A 21,072-nucleotide genomic window follows, 5' to 3' on the forward strand; every position below is an offset into this window, starting at 1 on the left:
CCAATGAATAACTCTTGAAATCTTGAAAGCTGCCACAGTAAACTCAAATTGGCCACGGCCCAGGGCTCCTTTTGTTTTTGTTTTTTTAAGCAAGAGATAGAAATGAGAAAAATGTCAGTTACTTTTTCCTAGTTTTTTATTTGTGAAAATTTTCAAAGATAGTTCAATCAGTAAAGTGAATAAAAACTTAATGTTTACATAACATTAGAACAAAAATAGAATATACCCACATCATATATCTCTGTAATCAAAACACTCTGCGCTTCAAGATAAACAGGACTTCATTATAATAAAATGTGTCTTTGTACAGGAAAATGTGAAGCATAACACTGTCATACAACAATTGTATTTTTATGATTAGCTTTGGAGTCCTCAGATCATACACATGATCTGTATGTGTATATGAGACACCCACATTCAACAAACTGTTGTGATGAGGCTGCACCTTGAACAAGCAAAAGCATTTTGTTCATCCCTGCATAGATCTGTTTACATTTCTGTAAACATAATAAACTAGGCATCTGTACCCTCACAATATCTTTGGGATACTTCAAATTCTACCTTCAAATATTCATTACAGATTTGGTCGCACTATTGGATCAACCCTACTTGCTCAAATTCTTTGCGGATCAAGTTCTTGAAAATGGGGAAAGAACTTAAGGTAACTAAATAGCATGTAGAAGTAAAAGATATTCAGAGCAAAACGTTGCTCACCAATTGCAAAGGTTATTGAAAAATTTCAAAATCTGATACACTGTTACCAACATCAAAAGCAAAATATGCCATTAAATGCAACTTAATTATCAATCTATACGTAAAGGCCATCTATCTTTAATACAGCACTGAGAACAAGCAGAAATGCAGGAACTTCAGTTAAAACAGACCAAATGGACCATTCTCAAGCCATAAATAGCACTTAATATAATGACATATGTGTTATGAATACAATTCCCAGTTATTTAAACGTAGGAGTGAGCTTTTTAGATCAAGTATTTTTTTAACAAAAGAATTTTCTGCAGAACTGTTTTGCCAGTTTTACAGAAATCTTTCCCTAGTGGCTGGAAGTTCCAGCACTGTCCACATCTGAGTCTTTGGGCAGCTCTCTTTGGAGCACCTGGTAGTTCTCAAAGTACTACCAGTCTCAGACCAGACAGCACCCTTGCACTGCCAGCTAAGACACACAGCTATCAGATTCCTATCTTAATGATTCCAGCTGCTTTTTGCCTTAACTCAGATGAAACACTAATCGTTCAGGCTAAATAGCCAAAATGACTAATGGGGTAGTTACACTATCAATGTCTAGGCAAATCCATCAATCTCACATGAAGTCATGGTCTAAATGGGAGACTTACTGGTTGTGTTGTCATAAAAATACATGGATTCCTTTTTTGCAGTGTCAACTCCAAGGAAGGCCTTGTAATTATTATCTTCGTACCAGTTTAGAGAGAGTATTCTGGAGCCACCTCCTTCTGGGTAACTGCAGAACAGGTCCGATAAAATCCTCAGAAGCTGCCATAAGGATGCTGGCTCCTCCTCTTGAAGAAGTGGCCGGAGCATTGAGAAAAGGGCCTGAACGCTTGGGCTGTGAATTAACTGTGGTGAAACAAGGCATCTTAATGAGTTATTTCTAAAGTAAGAACCAAAAGGAGATCAGACACCTGTGCAGCTTTTGTGGATCAAAGGACACTACCATGAACATAGATAAGGAAACTTACCCCCTTCTTGGTATGAGGCTGAAAAGAAAAAAACAAACATTGTACTATGGTCCTCCATTCCGAACTGGCTCTACCTTTAGGCAAAAGTTGTATTTCCACTAGTGTCTGACTGTGTTTTCTAGAATCACCCAATTATTGTTGCACCCAAAAACTAATAATAATGACAGATTTTAAATTGTGTCAGTGATAACTGTGCGATGATGGATCCTGCCAGAGTGACACAGCAGATATCAGGGTATCATTAGAAGGCAACACAAAAGTTGCCATGTTATTTATTATTTTAGCATTTTTAATCTTAGGAAAACTGACAGAATTTTCTGTCTCCAGCACTAAAATAATGTGGCAGCCCTGGGTACTACAGTATGTAGCTTCTGCCTTAGTCTTGAATAAGCCCATTTACTCTAATAAAATTCACCCAGCACAATCTTCTCCAACCTGACATCTTCTAGCCGAGTTGGACTACAATGTTCAGAATTCTCTACAACAGTAATAGAGTTCCCTTTCTAGGCAGCTGATAGGGGAGGGAATTTGTATTATTTCCAGTAGCAACTCGGAGACAAGCAGAAGACTGACATAGTGCATTAGTTGTGCCCTTCTTAAATTTCAAAAGGTAGTAATCTCTTTGAAAAGAGTGGTCAAGATGTATTAAAGCAAGATGATATGAGGCCAATTGTGTAATGAAAGTCTGCAATCCCAGTTATTTGCAGCCACCATGAGCATCCCTGTTAGAAATTATGAAAAGTTGCAGTTCAACATACTTTGGACTAGAGGGACTACCACATTTATTTCCTAAATAACTGAGTTACACTAAAACATTCCAGAGACCAAACAATGTAGCAAGCAGCCCAAATGAAGATTTGAGAATAAGGCTGAAGTACAATAGCAATTGTTGGTAGCTTAAGAGCAACAATGATCAGATATCAAATGAGAAATAATGTTTGCCCCTAAAGGATGTACAGTGGAATATAGAAAGTTGCCTTATTCCAAATCAGCCTAAGGTGCTATCTAGGAAGATTTTTAAAGCAAAAAGTTTGCAAGCTTTATTTAGAGATACCAGAGATTGAACTTCCCTTGTTTACCAGGGAGTCATAATGGACTGTGGAGAGCCAGTTTGGGGTGGTGATTAAGGTGCCAGGCTAGAAATTGGGAGATGGTGAGTTCTAGTCCTGCTTTGGGCACGAAGCCAGCTGGGTGACCTTGGGCCAGTCCCTCTCTCTCAGCCTAGGAAGGAGGCAATGGCAAACCCCTTTTGAAATCTTGCCAAGAAAACTGCAGGGACTGGTCCAGGCAATCGCCAGGAGACAACACTGACTTGAAGGCGCATGTGTGCACATGCGCGCACACACACACATAATGGACTGTATTGCTTTAGCTTATGGAGAAAGGATATGGCTTTTGAATGTCCCCTTGTTTAGGAACTCTGCCCTGCAAACGAAAAGCCAGTGCATCAGGGAGAATGGTTCCATTGCCGTGCTGGCTGTTGTGGTTGCTATTTTAGTTTCCGATTTAAAATACACACACACACAAATATAATTTTTTTATAATTTCAACTTCTATGGTCATCCGCTCATACCCAACGCTGGACAGCTAACGACACAGTCCTGCTTATTGTGTAGAAGCAACCTTTTCCAAATGATAATGACAGCCTAAACTGGCTGCAAATGGCCAGGAAAAGCAGTGGTAATACACCCACGTATACCTTGATGATAAAAAAAAAAAATCACAACAAAAAGAAATGTTTATGTAATGAGTCATGGATAGTGAGAACAGGTTTTTTTTTAAGTGTGTGAAATCATTGAGCTGGCCTCTACAACTTCCGACTTAGCAACTGTCCTACCTGAAGGGCATTTCACTTTGCCAGTCCCAACTGATGTCAGCTGAAAACCCGTATCTTTTAAACGTTGCATTTGGAGAGAGATGGGATTCAGATTTGTGAGTTACAGAGAGGACCTTGAGTTCAACAAATAAAAATGGAGAGAAATAATGGAACTCCACTTCACATGTAGTTTGAATATCAATTTTTAAACCATGCTCACTTACCTTTTGCACTGCTTGAGATACATTAGAAAATATTCGTCCCCATAATAGTAGGTCAGCACCTTGTGCATTACTGTCCCAAACAGTGGGAAGCTGCAAATGGAGAGAGATACAGACTGGTGAGACTTTACTAGAAGCTCACTCATGGTGATCCAGGGATGTTTGCCTCCCAAGTCTATTAATTTTTTCCCCAGTCTGCACAGCTTTGGAGAGACGGGATTGTAAAACCAATTCAAATATAGGGATGACAGCAGTATCAAAAATAACTGTGTATAAGAGTGTGTATCTGTCATCTTTGTTGTATGGAAGTGAGAATTGGGTATGTCATGGGAAACATAAATGCATGTTGAATACAGTGGGAAGGGGTTCTTTAAGAAGTATTTGTGATAATACAAGAAGAGATGTAAACAAAGATGAATGGGTGATGAATGAATGTCGATTGAATACAAAGTGAGTGACCAGTACTAAGGAAGGTCACTGAGGTCACATAGAGAGAATGAATGTTCATCACATTGCATATACGAAGGAAGAATGAATGGATCAAAAGGAAGGTGAAGATCAAGAATGTCTTCATGGTATGAATTTGGTGAGATCCTTAGAAAGAGGGAGTTGAGAAGTCTAAAAAATAAAAGGCAATATATGAAGTGCTGTATGGATGTGGTAGAGGCCAGGATAGAAAGGGTAGGGATAGTGTATGGTTTGGTGTGAATTAGATTTAACTGCTTTCTTTTCTTTCTCTTCTCCTTGGCATGCTATTTATTTCTCCTTTGCCACACTCTGCATAACATTGCTTACCCCAAAAGGGAATATTTTGATGAGAATGTATATACATATACAGTACATGTTATAGGATTTATGCTGAGATCTTAATTCTCTTCGGATGGTTTAGACAGAACCAAATCTTGGATTAGAGGAAAATAAAGCTATCTTGTGTCAATAGCCTAAAGCTAACAGGGTTGCTTGAATGAAGACGCTGGAATTGGGATCAGACAGTATCTTAACCAGGTTATCTTATGCATGTAAGAAAAGACCTTGAGGGCTCTTTCAGTACATTCCTTCAGGGCTAATCACACCGGTCTCTCAATTCCAAATACAGAAACCCTATGAACAATTTATCCTGCTTAAAGAGAGCATGTGATACCTTTTCATGAGGTCCCATATCTTCTAAGGTGTCCTTAGAAAATTATATAACACCTAAAAGCATACAATGCTTTAGGTAATATTCTGTGACATGGTACTCTCAAAATTTGTTGAGACTATAAAACCCAATAGTATACTTTATTTCACACTCATTGTCCAACCACACAGTTATCCTTTTTATGTAAAACAGTACTATCCTGATGTAACACAAGGGGTTTGGAACAACTTTGTTGATGAACAAGCATTCATAGAACCAGAAATAATGCATTTTTCTTTCCTAGATGGTGAACTGAACTATACAAAACAGTTTGGAATGCATGGGCTGTGCTTGTTTCCACCCTTCAGACTGTGGGAAACATATAATTCAAGTATGAAGATGATCCACTCCCTTCACCTTTTAGGTATCATCCTTCTGGGTTGTTGAAATTATTTCAGAATGCATCACTCAGTGGAATCACACATACCACAGATTACAGGGGAAACCTTTCTTGTTCATGGTCTGTCTGTCACTTATGAGAAAGTCCAGTGAAACCAGGAAATTGTAGGGTGAGCAATTTTACAAGGCAAACAAGGAATTTTAAGAATTCATCTAATCCATATTGCTCTCTGTTCATTTTCTCGCTCTACCACAGCTTTCCACCAGTGACTTGGATTAATTAAAATATCCAACCATTCTTTAGAATCCCTCAGCTGGATCTGATTCTTCATTTGACTTGCATTTTCAGCTGTTAACAGCCCTTGATTTTTGCCCATCCTTTGCCCAGAAAAGTCAGCATATATACTGTAGGTATTTATTAAAACTGTTTGTATTATAGGTGATGTTGTGCCATTCTAAGTCTGTAACCTCATGTGTCATCAGCTGAGGTTTAATTCTGAGTCAACAGGCATAGGTTTGCACTGCAATTGCCACTAATAATTCAGATGAAAATAACTTAAAAATTGCCCTTCAGGAACATTAAGCCAAACATTTTAAGGGACCCTGCACATCATTGGCCTTTTCTGATAAAAAGGGAAAGTTGTGGCACAATGGTATCATGAACTGATAAAACTGATTCTTTGTATTATAAGGAAAGAAGTAAAGACCCTGACAAAGATATGCTATTTGGGGGATGATCCTTGTACTTCAGCTAATACCAGTTTCCTCCTTAGCCTTAATCTTATGATTGCTTCATAGAATACAGCCTTCATAGAATACAATATATCTGGAAACCAAAACAGAGGAGAAGGTCATCTATACTTGGATGCCAGGTGGTCATAAACTGGAAGTTCCCAATCCGTTTATTTGCTGCTTCTCATCAAGAGCTCCAGGCTAATGAAATTTCACCTTTTCATTACTTTGACATGCAGTTTTGGCATATTTCCTGACGTTCCCTTCACTTTAATCTCTATCAGACTTAGTCAACAGAGCCACTGACTGTGAAGGCTGGGGAAATGGAGTTTGGAAACCAAACATGCCTAGAGGGCATCAATTTGTGGATGGGTGCTCTACAATATGAACAGTAAAGATAGGAAACCAATGCAGAGCCATTTTGGAGTAACTTTAGCAGGCTTGGGATACATGGATTTCCCGTCAGACTACTATATTTGTTCTTCAGAATTTGGGACAGAATAAAAGTCTTATTTTTATTTTATTTTATTCATTCAATTTATATGGCTGCCCATTTCAAACACATGACTCTAGGCAGCTAACAGTGCTGAAAAACAAGATAAAAACTGTATAACAAAATCATAAATAACATAGGTAGCAGCCAAGAAAAAAACAACCAACAACAATTAACGTAGCTAAGATATGGGCTCAGCCACACATCTGGGGCTGCAGGCTCGATGACAAAACCAAGGCCTTACAAAAGATCAGCAGTGTTAGGACAATTCTGATCTCTGGGAGAATGATGTTCCAGAGGGCAGGCATCACAATAGAAAAGGCTCTCTTCCTGGGTCCTGCCAGATGACAGTCCCTAATAGACAGGATCTGGAGCATGCCTCTCCTGCTGGACCTAACAGGAAGGGTAGATACAATCGAGGAGAGATGGTCCTGCAAATAACCTGGCCCCAAGCCATGAATGGCTTTAAAGGTAACTACCAGCATCTCAAACTGAACCCAGAAGCATAGTGGCAACCATCGCAGTTCATGGAGCAGAGGTGTTACATGCACTGAACAACAGGCTCCCATAATTGCTCATGCCAATGTATTTTGCACCAGCTGAAGATTGTGAATATTCAAAGGCAGCCCCATGTAGAGCATATTGCAATACTGTAGTCCAATCAGGAGGTGACCACGGGCATGAATGACCGTGAACAGTGCCTTCCGGTCTAGGAACAAGATCAATTGGTACACAAAGGTTCTCCTAGCCAGGTCTGTGACCTACTTTTCAAGCAGGAGCCACAAGTCCAGGAGAACACCCCAAATTTCTCCACAAATGGATAGATATCTTCTTTCTCTCTTCCCCTGCTTTCAGCAAGGATCCTCTTTCAATTCAGATTTCATTTCCTAGGGCAAAGTTGTAAAATGCAGCAGCTCTCAATTGGATTGCAGGTCAAAAGGCCTCTGGAGGAACTAACTGCTGCTAAGGGCGTCATTCCATCCTGACAGCAAGCTGACATGAAAGAAGAGAAAGGCTTCTACTGCACCAAAAATGTTTCAACTGTCAGGAACCTAACAAAATGACAGCTTTATGGAAAAAGCATGTTGGTATTTTGAACCAATTGTATAGAGGGAACAGAAAGGCCTGCACTCGAAAGGGCCCTGGGGCATTTTGGTGCTTTATCTGAACTTTCTACATATACAGTAGAAGAATAGAGGGACTGTGAGACTCACCCTGGAAACTTTCCTAACATGGAGCTAACTTAAAGGCAAAAGCTGATTCAAATACATACTGGAATACTGCTGGGGACCCTTGTGCGCCCTTCCCCTCAATTGTATCTTGACAGAGCAAGCTTGGCTGATTCCCTCTGCCCACGTTATCCGTCCCTGGTACTAGTCTGCGGAACTCTTCTGGAGGAAATCTAAAGAATGTGCTGACTCTGACAAGTACAAATGCACTCTTTCCTCCTTCAGCTCTCTTCTTTTCCCTGCCAGACAAAACTCTGTTATTCTCTAATGAATGTGTCCCACCATTTGACTCATGCCCCACATTTTCCTCCCTTCACTCCTGGTATCTTTAACTAAAAAATATTTTTTCAAGGAAAAGATGTGTTAGTAATTTTTCCAATCTATCCCAGCCCATCTCAGTACCTTCTGACTATAAATTGCTTCTCTGTTTGGCTTCAAAACCTCACTGACTCCTATCCATCTTTAATTTGTTCCAATGATGCAACTTTCCCCTTTACCTTGTATCCTGTTTTATTATTTATTTTAATGTTCAGCTCTTAAATATATTACATTCCTTCCACCTATTTTGCTGGATTTGTGAAGAAAGGAGAGGAAAATCCACATCAGTTACAAATAATTTGTCACATGCACTTATGGGGTGATCTAGGTGTAACTTAGGGTGGTAAATGCATACTTTTTCTGCATATACCTGTAGAAGTATTCTTATTTTAATAGAAAACAAAAAGAACTAGATCAGGAATAAGCAAATGAAATCCATTCTCAAAAGTACCCCAAACACTTTATCTGTCCAATTTATTTTTGCTCAATAACTTCAGGAATTAAACTCCTCCTTTGGGGCAAACCGGTGTTTGCTTGGCTTCATACAACATCTTAGATTGGGCCAAAGTGATTGGATAGTTTGTGAGTTAGCATGTTGTAGGACCCACCTGTTTATTTGCTCAGACCAAGCATATTAAGTGAACATAGGAATTATATTTTGTTGATCCAAATTTAAGGTTTAGCATGTTGTACAAACTCAGGCTTCTTCGATCAACTTGCAGTGGCAGATTTTTAGGGATTTCTTTTATGGGATGGTTTAATAAGAAAGAGCTACCCAAATTGGTCCTTTGCAAGTATTAACAGTGGGGAAAAAAGAAGCATACTTTTGTGTTTCACCTATTTCCTTCTTCAATCACTGCTCTCACTTAGAGTTGAAGTAAGGAACAGAAGCTTTTATGTCCCTCTATCCTCAAATAAGCTTTGGGCTATTCCATATCATAGCCTTTCCCAACTTGGTGCCTTCCAAATGTGCTGGGCCAACTTCCAAAACTGCTTGCCAACCCAGCTGCAGAGGGTGAAATCAGACACTTCTGGAAGGTTTGAAAATGAAGAAGGCAGCCATCCTTTTATCAAAATAATTAGAGAACTCTTCCCTTTAAAATCCTACATGCACATAGTATTCAGTCAAAACTTGGAACGTTGGAGCTGGAAGGAAGAAGAAAGTTTGAAGACGTTGGGATGGAGAGGAAAGATATGAGAGAAGAGGGTTCAGATATGTCCTTCTACTGTGCCTCCCCTTAGAGTAAAGTTTCTATCACTTTATGGGAACATGTGAATAATGCCCAGTACATCTAATTTGGTCCTCTGGACTTCCTTAATCTGGTATTCTTGGTATACTCCTATCATCCACTGCCAGCCAACATAGGAGGAAAGCTTCTGCCCTCATATATGCAGAAGTAAAGGAAGAAGTTGCCCATGTGGACTTTGCAGTGATGATTCCACCTCCTTCCTTGTCTTCTTTTCTGTGAATTTTTTTTAAAGGAACATATGCTATTGTTGAGATAAGCCTCTAAGCTTCCTGTGCAAAGGAAGTACATAAATATTTCCTTTCCTTTATTCATTAGGGTATTTGGTTAAAAAGTGCCATGAATGAAGATGCAGTTTAGACTGTTTAAATTGTTTTATCTGTAAGTTTAAATCACACATACACGAACCCAGAAACCAGATAGGACTTGCAACAAATGCAAATATGGACTGTTTTAGTTATGATGGCATACTTCCCTAAACATTTTTAAAAACTTCAGTAAACTTTGGGATTTCCTCCAAACCTGTGCTACTTGCTTCTTGTGCATACATAGCAAGTGCCTTTCTCGCCATATAAGGATCCGAATTTAGAGAAATGTGTTCACTATTAATATTAAGAGAAAAAGTTGCCATGAATGGCACATCCCCGCCAGTCTCCCAAAGCCTTTGCACCTATTGGCTGTAATATGGTAGGTAGATTGCATTTGCTTCTTCATGAATGATGGGTTAGAATAACCCCTCTCATCTCATTTTTTCTTTGTTCTTCAATTGAAGTTTCTCTGGCATGGGTGTCAGGACTCTTTAGGTTCCTGATTATGCTTCTGCTCCTGTCGCCACCTGTACAATAACTATATCATTATTTTATTTCTTCATCTAAGGAAAACACAGCTTGTTGAAGATAGTTTAAGCAAAAAAAAAAAATACCCCACTGTCATCCCCATTAGTAAAAGATAAGCCTTTGGTGGAACTTACCAAATGGAAAAGCTTAAAGAAGTCTGTATTTGCATATAAGGAATCTTCAACCTTTTGCAAGTTCTCCTGGGAAAGAGCACACATTGCACCATGCACAGCTTGAAAGCCACTTGGACTCCGGAAGATAATAAAGCGATTCAGCAAGGTCTGGCTGCAAGCTATAGCTTTCAAAGTCAAGTCTGGGACGCCAAAGGCAAACTGTAGACAAAACACAAATTGTAGTCACCCATCATTCTATTATCTAAGAATGCCTCTGGAAGTCTCTGCGGGACCTAGAGGCATTGTTGGAAATGCATGTTATGCTGGGGGCCATTGCTTTGTTTTGCAACATGCTAGCTTCCCTTTTTTAAAAAAAAAATTAACAATATGCTTAAAAATACATAAAAAGAGAGCTTGGAAAGATCAGAAGGTTGTGTTGGCAGATACATAGTCACAAACTGTAGCACAAGCAGGTGAGAGGAGATGCAAGTCCAATCATGATGTAAATAAAGTACAACAGTTAGAAGAGGACAGAAAGGAGCAGAAAACACCAGGTAAGTTACAGAGGCATGGTTCAGTGGGTTCAGGGGCCCAGGCACATATAAATCTGCTGGCAAGAACCTGGATATTCTTAAGCAACAGCCTTGGCTGGAGTCAGACATTACTCCAGGGTTGGATTACTTTCAATGGAAGGTTTTTATATACCAACTTCTACAGCCTCCATCCAGTATCAGCTGCTGTTCATTAAGAATTAAGCATTCAGGCAGGAACTATTCAGAAATACAGACTTCCTGCCAATAGTTCTATTTCTCCCAAGAAGACCTTCTTGCAATTGAGCAATCCTGCATCCCTAAGTCTTCTGGCTCTGAATCGCCACCTAAACTGTCTTCTTAAGGGCTTGAAGGAATCTCAACTTCTGTGTGTGCCCTGATATTAACTAGGCCTACAAATCTGGACTGCAAAAATCCAGAGGACCACTAGATGCTCTCACCTAACAGTTGCTTTTTAGCAGTCATCGGGATTTTTGCAGCCCAGGTCCGGCAGTCCTAGTACTGACAGAGTTACCCTCGTAATGCCTCCCGGTGGCCCAGGATTAGCTGGTTCTTGGGGCATTGCTTTGCTCTCAAAGGGCTTTCCCAGAAGGCCCTTGATAATGCTAAGTAAGGCACGTCCAGCCTGTGAAAACTGCTAGTGGGAGAGGAAGAAATAGGTCCCTGTGATGTTAGACAGCTTCCGGCAGTTTGTTTTTCATGGCAATTTAGGAGCAGGAGGCTACCTGACAAACCAAAGTTTCAGCTGCTACCAGTTCTGGGCTGCAAAACCCCAAATAACCACTAGATGACAGCAAAGATTTAGAGCTTTCTAAATCTATTTGCTGCCACCTCATGTCATCCAGATTTTCAACACCAATATCTTTAAAGGTGTGCAATTATTCTCACTTTCCTGCAAGCTTCTATGGCAGGAAAAACAGATTAGAAAGGAACACCAATAGAATCTGAAAGCCAGGGTGATATAGTGGTAGAGATATTTCCTGGAATATATTTTATGATATACCCTAGAGCTTTTCTCATCATCTTGTTGTAAATAATACCTTTACTGGCAATTTGTTGTGGTTGGTTGACCCAGATTCACCTCCCTTTGTGGGAGCAATTGGTGAAATCATTGTGCAATTTAAGTCAGTGTGAGAAATGGAATCTGATCCAAAGTTGTTCATTTTTAACCTTATCAGAAACAAAAATTATACACTTTGTCGCATTTCTGCAAGAAAATAGAATATGTTAATTATCTATTTTAATTCATGTTTATTCTGTTTTTGCCGTAAACCGCCCAGAGTCACTCTGCACTGAGATGGGCGGTGAAATATAAATAAATAAATAAATAAATAAATAAATAAATAAATAAATAAATAAATAAGTGGCTGAATAATACCGGCCAGAGAAATTAACATCCTAATATTCTCACCTTTTGATAAAGAAATAAAGTTTCAAATGCTTGTCAGTGGAAATAGATGCCTGAAAGAATGCAACTAATGCCAGTTCAGTTATCACCAGAAGCTAGAATAGTACCTGTGTAACTGTCACAGTTGTCTTTTGGGCAACTATTTTAGATTACTATCAAGAAATGAATTTGTAACCAGGGGCAGATTATTACTTGGATGGGAGACAATTCAGAAATCCCAGGGCTATAAACCAGATTAGGGTGTCTAAAAAAAAAATCCCAGAAGAAAGGAATCACAATCCATACTGGTGCCAAGAAGATACTGGTGTCTATAAGGATGTGCCTAGAATTAAGCTCATCTTGAGTAGATGTTGCAATACATTTCAAAATATTTTGTAGTATAACAGTGGGAGCAAAAACATCAATCTAAATACTAAGATGGATTTTCTTCATGGAACCAGGGGCAACAGAGGATTGAATATTAAAACATAGCAGTGAAACAGGTCATTAGTACTGATTTGCTGAAAGGGATCACTAGTCATTAAGATGTCACTTCTAAATAAAACTTTAATTGAAATCCCAATTCAAGAATGTTCTTAAAGAGTGAAGAAACGTATTAAACTTCCCATCTAGTTTTCTTTGTAGCCCAGCTTTTCCTATGAGTCAGAAACAGCCCCGTTATCTCTCTTGAAACCTGAATGCAGCAGTTGAGAAATAAATTCCAGTAATTTTATCAGCGTGCCATTGTTCAGCAAGCACTTCTGAGAGAAGAAACAAAATATTTTCTCAGTTAGTTGGCCTCCAGATTGGGTTTAGCTTTTATGTGTGAGTGTGTGTCATTTCCTGCGCTCCCAGGGTGCTTACGAGGTCAGCCCTTCAGCTGCGTGCAGTTCTTTACAGAAGACTGAAACACTCGTAAACAGCATTTCTGGGACCGTCCATTCTTTTTCATAGTTTCCTTAGAATGACATTGGAAGAGGAAACAGGATATATTATTAGCTGTGGCAAAGAAGCATCAGAACGTCGCATGACAATGGCAAAGTCTTTTCCGTATAATAGCCATGCACTGTGGGTTAACTGACCACAAAAGGATACTACTTTTTAAGCAGAAAGAGGTTTGCAAAGCATACATGATCCCAGATGAAATCTCAACATATGGCAGGCAGTTGAAGAAATACTCAGTAGATCAAATACATTTGATACTTCAGGATGCCTATGAAGGAATACCCTCTCTTACAACACCCAACACAGAACTTAAAGCCAGGAATCACAGGAAAAGTTGTTGTCCAGCCAGATCCTAATACGAGCACTGTCTACTCCCATCAGAATTGGCCCAACCCATTAGATCTACCAAGAAGAAACTGCTGCCGAATCCTGTATTTATGGGAGACTTGGGGGACTAAGGTGAGGCAGCGCTGCTTCTCTGTAGCAGCGCCGATGTTGTGGAACAGCCTCCCCATGAAGATCAGACTGGTTCCCTCTTCACTGGTCTTTCAGAAGCTCTTGAAGACTAAATTATTTAGTCCCCTGAAATGAACATTGCCATCTTTATTTTTTATTTATTCATAGCTTATGTTGAATCATTTTTATTTTTGTTGGTTTTGTATTTGTTTTATTCCCACGGTGGATGTTTTAATCTATATCTGTTCTATGGAAGCTGCTAAGAGTCTCTTTTGATTGAAGCAACACAGAAATATGTTTAATGTATAAAATAAATATTTTCCACAAGACCCTATTCCACATGCTACCCTTGACCTCATGAGCAGACCTACACGCAATGCATTAATGGTTTTCTTGATTGCCTGTGCCTGTGACTCTGAATTAGCAATATGGATTAATTTATATACAAGGCATAGGCAAACTGGTGCCCATCCAGATGTTTAAAGCTACAATTCCCTTTGCAGTTTATGCAGGCACAACTTGCCCCCTAAGCAAATACAGGCTACAGTAATGAAAGCGTCAATCCAAAATATCAGGAGGACGTTGCCTATCCTGATCTATAATCTGTACCAATAGAAAATATGGGATTTTATTCTAACAAGAGCTGAGGCTTCTCTTCCCCCACTTTACTATTCAGATTCTGAAAACAGCTTGGTGGAGAGTTGAGAAATAGCACGGCACTTAAATATGTTCCTTTAAGGATAACTGAAATGAAATTCTTCTTAAGATGGAGATTGGTTTGCAGTGAAATTGTCTTGTATGCATCACTAATTCAAAGATATTAAATATTTATTTAAAGATGATCAGTGGGGCTCCATCAGTAGGGCTCCATCGGCTCTCATTTTCAAGATGACTTAGCCATGTACCACTTGTATTATTTTTTAGAATGAGAAATCAAATTTTATTTAGTGTACCAGCTTAGGTTGGTATAAGTTGCTATAACTTTCATGTCACACAGAAGATTTTTTTTCTTCTGCACAAATAAAAGAGCTGCTAGGGAGTTTCCTGTAGCACCAGTCAGAATCCAATCAGTTGAACAGTTCAACAAAAGTCACACAAACCATCTACAATCTGGAAAAAACTAACAGAGTGAAAAGCAAGCTCATTAATTCCATCTCCTGCTGGCCACAAATAACCACACACATTTCCCACATCTGAGCATTATATAACAAAAAAAGAAAAATATATAAAGAGGAATTGTGCCATTCAGCCAGTGTCTTTCTCTTTGCCTCAGTAAGAAAGGCTTTAGTTCCACAGATCTGATTCAGCAGACCTCAATTATTGGCACCACATTCCTTTCACAGTTCTCCAGCCACAGAAGAGCCAGTGCCTGAGTCACACACAAGTCATCTATGAGGGGAAGATGGGCTCAGAACAACCAAGGGCTGCAATTCTCCACTAAAAGAATTAAAAAGAAGAAAACAAACAGCTATTGTTTGGTATGAAGACAGGAGATCTGTCTTTCAAGGGTCCAATCAATTCACCTGAGTCAATGCCCCAGCAATGCCCTTTCACCTCTGCCCTGCTGACATGAAGAGCAGCAATCGTGAATTTTAGCGTTTCTCTTACTGAAAGATTTGGGACCCATTCAGGGCCAGATCAAAGCATTTTGCTGCTTGAGTCCAAAGACATGATAGTGCCTCCTTTCCCATTCAACCCTCCATCTGGTCAGCTCCTCCAACATACCCAAGGCCAACAAACTGGTTTTTGAGAACTTTTAACACACATACACACAACTTTGTTCTCCAGGCAGGATGAGGGACACCAAGATGTAATGCTATGTGAGAATGACAGTGGGAGACAGAGGGAAGAGCCTCAGCCAGGGGAAAGGTTGGATAAGCAGCAACGTAGCCCATAGCAGGAGGGTGGGCATGGCAAATATCTCAGAAGGGACCCTTCAAAATGTTAACAAAATAGTAACATTAAACTTCCAGTAGGGTTAATGCATCTGTAAAACCAAAATTCCACAGAACCCCCTTCCATCACCTTCGTCCCCTTGAAGAAAACAAATAAAAAGGGGTGGGAATAGAAATCATCCCTGGCCCAGGAAAAGGTCTCTCCCAATCGAAACATCACTAAGGACTGACCACAAATCTGGATGGAAAATTACAGATTGAAGCAGGTTTCAAAACATCTTATCTTTGATTATGATTGTATTACATTTGTTCTGAACAACTCATAGCAAAGGTGTGACTAAAACAATTTCTCTCTGTTTTCCTCACTTCAAGCAGGTTGGATTCAATGAATTAGACTGTTGCCTAATTTTGTTTTCTATTATTATGCTTTAACTCCTTTACATTTTGTTTTCTAATTATTATGCTTTATAGATTACCATAAGTACTCTTGGATACAGGCAACAGAAAAAGGCTATAAATATATGAACTACAATACAAAAGCTTACTGTATTTCAGGATTTCATCAACTCACTTGTTCAGGTCGCACTATGGCATTAATTAGGTGGTAAACCACGGTATCAGGAAGGTCTACATCTTCAAGCAGAAACTTTGTTAGATTCTCCCCATCTTTTAAGATATCATGGATTCGTATGCCTTTTCCTAAGTGAAGACAAAAATTATAAGAAAGCTGTTAAGAGTTGGTGCAGCAAAATGTTTTTTAAGCAAACCACAAAGGTGGTTAAGTAACGCAAATTCACTTGGTGATTTTAAGCAAACCACTACGGTTGATCCTCAGCCCATTCCTAACTTTATGGAAGATGAGGTTAATGTTACTGGCCTAATGTTACAGGATTGTGGATTGTTCTGAGGAATGTGAAACAGTGTATGGGAAGATCTTTCAACTCTATTTTAAAAAAATACTATATAAATACAAAAAAGTGATTCAACCTACAACAGCATAATCATAATTATAATGATTTGTTAGGTAACACCCAAGGGTTATCTAACAAATTATAATTTGTTATATAACACCCCACACTTAACAATCAACAATTGTTGATAAGAAAGACAAAAAAAAGTCTGGATAGTGGACATTGCAATACCTGGAGACAGCAGAATAGAAGAGAAAGAATTGGAGAAAATCACAAAATACAAAGACCTGCAAGTAGAAATAGTACAACTGTGGCAAAAGAAAGCAAAGATAGCACCAATAGTAATCGGAGCCTTGGGTGCAATCCCAAAACATCTGGAGCACCACTTGAATACCATCAGCACTGACAAAATCACCATCAGTTAATTGCAAAAGGCAACTTTACTTGGAACAGCTTACATCTTGTGATGATACCTTTAACACCATCAAACAACAATATCTGCCCATCCCAGGTCCTAGGGGAGGACTCGATAGGTGGATAAAAATGCCAATCCAGTCTAAACATCTGGCTGACTGTGCAACCAACAATAATAATTTGTTAGACATATATACATCCTTTCTTCAGGAGCAAAAAAGAGACTGATACGGAGATCTCCTTTATCAGCAACAACTTTATGAAGTAGATTGGGCTGAGAGTGAGTGCTTGGCTCAGGTCACACAGGGATCATTGAGGATAGACAATAGCCTGAGTCTCCCCAATCATAATGCAACATCTTAATCATTATTCCATAGCGATTAGCTGAGAAAGAGGCCTTATATAGAACTTTTGGGGCGGGGGGGACTTCAATTCAGTCTTGACTCCTGGTGACTGCCTGGATAAGTCCCTGCAGTTTTCTTGGCAGTTTTTCAGAAATGGTTTGCCACTGCCTCCTTCCTAGGGCTGAGAGAGATGACTGACCAAGGACACCCAGCTGGCTTTATGCCTAAGGCAGGACTAGAACTCATGGTCTCCCACTTTCTGGTGCCTTAACCACTACCCCAAACTGGCTCTAATATAGAACATACGGATGAGAAATTAGCCTTTTCAAATCTGATGAGGACCACTATCCCAAGAATTCCAAGCTGTACTTCTGGAAGGCATAGTTCAACATAGCTGGAAGATCCCAGACTGAGGAATGCTAGGTGGACAATCTGATTTAGGAAGGTAACTCTTTCCATAGTCAGTAGCAGTAGCTCTAGGAACATATAGAGTAAGATGTGAAGATTATTACATGCTCTTACTGTGTAATAAATCCCTTTTGCTGACTTTGCAGGCTACTTAAGGAAGAGATGAAAGGCAAAAGGTAGAATGAGTTTAGTAATGGAACATTCCAGAAGTTTGGGAAACACTCTTCAAAAGAATTGCCTTCATTTAAGAGCAAGCAGCATTGAAGACTTCAAAAACAGCATCTGAATGTGAAATGACCGTTGTATTGCACATTACACAAGAGGCTTGGCATTTGGAACACACTTATTTATTTTTCTGCACACTGAAAAGAGTTGGCATGCTCAAAGATGCAGACCCGGGATTTCAAAGGATGACCAAAAAGTTCCAAAGACCTGGTGCTGAGAACTTCAAAGCTCAAGTGTTTTGTTGTTAGTGGTTACTGGGCAAGTGTGGGTGTGTTTTCAGCCACTTAAGAATAAATAGTTTTGGAATCTCTTTCTCCAGATTATTTGGCCAAAGAGAGTTGCAGTCATTTTAGATGCTGCCTTGTAGGGAGTCCTGAATCCTTCCAATTAGTTTCTCATGACCAAAGCTGGATTAATCATTATGCTAAATAAAGTAGATCTCTCATTAATCAAATGGAAGCACCTGCTGTGGCTTAATTATTTGAAGTTTCCCTATGTTTGCTCCTTGAATAACTTTCCACAGTTCCAAACACTGCACTGCTTAACCATTGGGGAAAAAGAAGTGTCCTTAAACTCCAATAGAAGGCAATGATTGATAAGAATCCATTCATTTTCATCATTTCCCAGAGGCAATGCTAAATGATAGCTATCAAATTAAATACCATGGACCAAGCAATTCATATTCTTCTATGGATGCATTCTAGTATTTCCTCACGATTTAAACTGACATTAAGAGGAGCAGCAATAAAAACTCGGAGGCCAAGCCCTGTTCTTTAGCTTTTGATTCCTTTTATCTCTTAATCTAAAGAGCCAGTTTGGTGTAGCGGTTAAGGCACCAGGCTAGAAACCAGGAGACTGTGAGTTCTAGTCCTGCCTTAGGCATGAAAGCCAGCTGGGTGACCTTGGGCCAGTCACTTTCTCTCAGCCCTAGGAAGCAGGCAATGGCAAACCACTTCTGAAAAACCTTCCCAAGAAAACCACAGGGACTTGTCCAGGCAGTCTCGGAGAATTGGACACGAATGAACAGACTTTTTTTTTTTTTTTTTAATCTTAACCTAGAATAGATAGGGGTTGTAGGCAGCATCACAGAGGGAGAGGTTTGGTTTTAGCAGGCCAAATTTAATCCTATCCCCATGCATTTTTAAAGCCATAGAGAAACCATGGGATGTTTGTATTTTGGAGATATTTAAAGTATTTTCTTTTTTTCCTTTTAATGTAGATCCATTCATTTTTTGCCAGCAGTCAACCTGCCCAGTGTGATTTAGTTCTCAAGGGAGTTTCCCTCTCCTGTTTAATGTAATCCTCCGGTATTTGGGGAAAAAAAGAGAACAGAATCAACAGTTACCTGTAACCTTTTCAGGGTTCGTCCTCATTGTTTCCATAAACTGGGTCATGGTACGTAGTTCTTCCCAGAATCTACCCAAGTCTCTTTCATGGATTTCAAGCAATAGCTCTTGAGCATCTTGATATACCCTTGCTAAACTGAACCAGACAATGGTAAAGGTTACTTAATGTTATTCTTCATGGCTATCTTGTAGAGATCAGCCTTTCTCAGTCTGCAAGGCATTAGGAGAATAAGACTAAGCAGGGAAAATCTGTTTCCTTTTGATATTTGCTTTTTGCAACTATTCAGATATTTTTCTATAGATTTTTCATAAATTTCCACAGCTGAGTGACCAAGTGACTCTGCATAATTATAGGATCGTTCCAGAACATGCTGCAGCAAAAGCTCTGCATTTCTATGAGTTTGAAGAGCATGTTAAAAGTTAAATAAAAGAAGAAAGGCTCTACCCTCAGCTACCTTGTACAAGCAATAAACCAAACCATCCTACAGCCTGATGTGAGAAGGCTTAATATTGCCAGATTTACCTGTAGTTATTCTTTACAGTATAAATCATCATGAACCTACTGGGAGCTAAATATTCAAATTTGTTTAGGCAACTATGCCTAATTATGGCAAAGTTTGTTTGCTTTTAATCCCTGGAAGCTAGCCATCATTAGTGTTAGCTTTAGTTTGGGCAAGGCTGGCCCAATATAATTTGTTGATTAAAGCAAAAGACAAGATTGTACTTCCCACTTTTTAGGGCAGCAGTTTAGCTGTCCTAAAATCTGGCATACATACATACATACCTCCTTCATTCTGTCAACTATCCTTCTCTCCCTCCCGCCCCAATCTACTGTCTGAGATAGCTACCCCTCTACTCAACAGCCAGACCTAGCTTTAGTCCATTTGTTAATAAGGATGGAAGGGAAATGAAGAGAAGTTTTAGTAGGAAGGGAGTGGATAGAATAGTTTCACTGTAAATGGTTAAAAAAATACCCAAAAAAGTAACACATGGAGATGGATGAAATGGACATCCTAAAACTGGGAAATCAGTGAACAAAGAAATAATGCTGGAGAAATGCTTATGTGGATGAAGGATAGATCTTACATGGATGTCACACTTCCATCTGGAAAAGAAAGAATTAAAACTAAAATACATGCAAGGTCTATCTTTGCCTTTATTCACTAACTTTTGTGTATCACAAAACTGGGTTGTGGCATATAATATTTAAAATATCAAAGTCTGCCACGTGTGAATCTTTCCTCCTCCTCCCTAAAACACAAGACGGTCCTTTACTTACATGGAATTATTGTAGTTGGAGATGACACCTGGAGATTCTCCATGGGTAGGGCTTTTGAAGCATGGATTGTTCATGTTACAGAAGATGCCCTGTAACCATGGCAGAGTTCCTGCAGAAGGCATTGCCTTATTTGGAAAATGACCTTGATATAAGAAACGACAAATGAAATGAAACATTAGCACTGATTATTAAAGTCACTTGCAGTGAAAAAAATTTATTTATAAAAAGAACTGGATATAGTCCTTATAATTTTTGCTTCGGGGGGATAAGATATAAAAATATTTAATTTGACTTAAACATTAAATATTCATGGCTTAAAATCTGAGTGATGAGAAGGTTGAACTTCAGAAGTTAAACCTGTAACATCTGAAATGTGTGCAAAATTGCTTCCATAAGCTCAGAAGGTAGAAAAGACTCAGCTTTTGGACTGACTAGAGTTACTGATGATAATGATAATGTGCTTTGGGGAAAGTACTGTACAAAAACACATGAATATTAATTTTCAAAATAATAGTATATTATGCAAAAGAAAATCTAGCATGGTCCCTTCTATAAACAACCAAACAATAAGGACTGATGCTTGAGGATTAGAGTTATCCTTTCAGTTTTTCCTTCTGTATATGTCTTTTTAAGAGCCAATTTGGTGTACAGTAGTGGTTAAGGCACCGGGCTAGA

The 21,072-nt window shown here is 39.1% G+C and overlaps 1 protein-coding gene across 2 annotated transcripts in view; it reads right to left on the minus strand.

Moving 5' to 3' along the window:
* The window catches only part of ABCA4 (ATP binding cassette subfamily A member 4), a 109,936-nt gene that overhangs the window by 77,754 nt on the left and 11,110 nt on the right, over positions 1–21,072 (minus strand). For both annotated transcript variants that reach the window (XM_088153232.1, XM_025163121.2), the window contains exons 4-9: positions 20,398–20,539; positions 19,118–19,254; positions 16,042–16,169; positions 10,258–10,455; positions 3,756–3,845; positions 1,353–1,593 (exon numbers count right to left, since the gene is read on the minus strand). In XM_088153232.1, the coding sequence (XP_088009358.1) occupies positions 1,353–1,593; positions 3,756–3,845; positions 10,258–10,455; positions 16,042–16,169; positions 19,118–19,254; positions 20,398–20,539 (936 nt within the window). The remainder of the gene's footprint in view (positions 1–1,352; positions 1,594–3,755; positions 3,846–10,257; positions 10,456–16,041; positions 16,170–19,117; positions 19,255–20,397; positions 20,540–21,072) is intronic.

Source organism: Python bivittatus, unplaced genomic scaffold (assembly GCF_059951505.1).
Source record: "Python bivittatus isolate LINGU-HERP-01145 unplaced genomic scaffold, Pbiv_v1 ctg000700_np1212, whole genome shotgun sequence".
Taxonomy (NCBI): Eukaryota; Metazoa; Chordata; class Lepidosauria; order Squamata; family Pythonidae; genus Python; species Python bivittatus.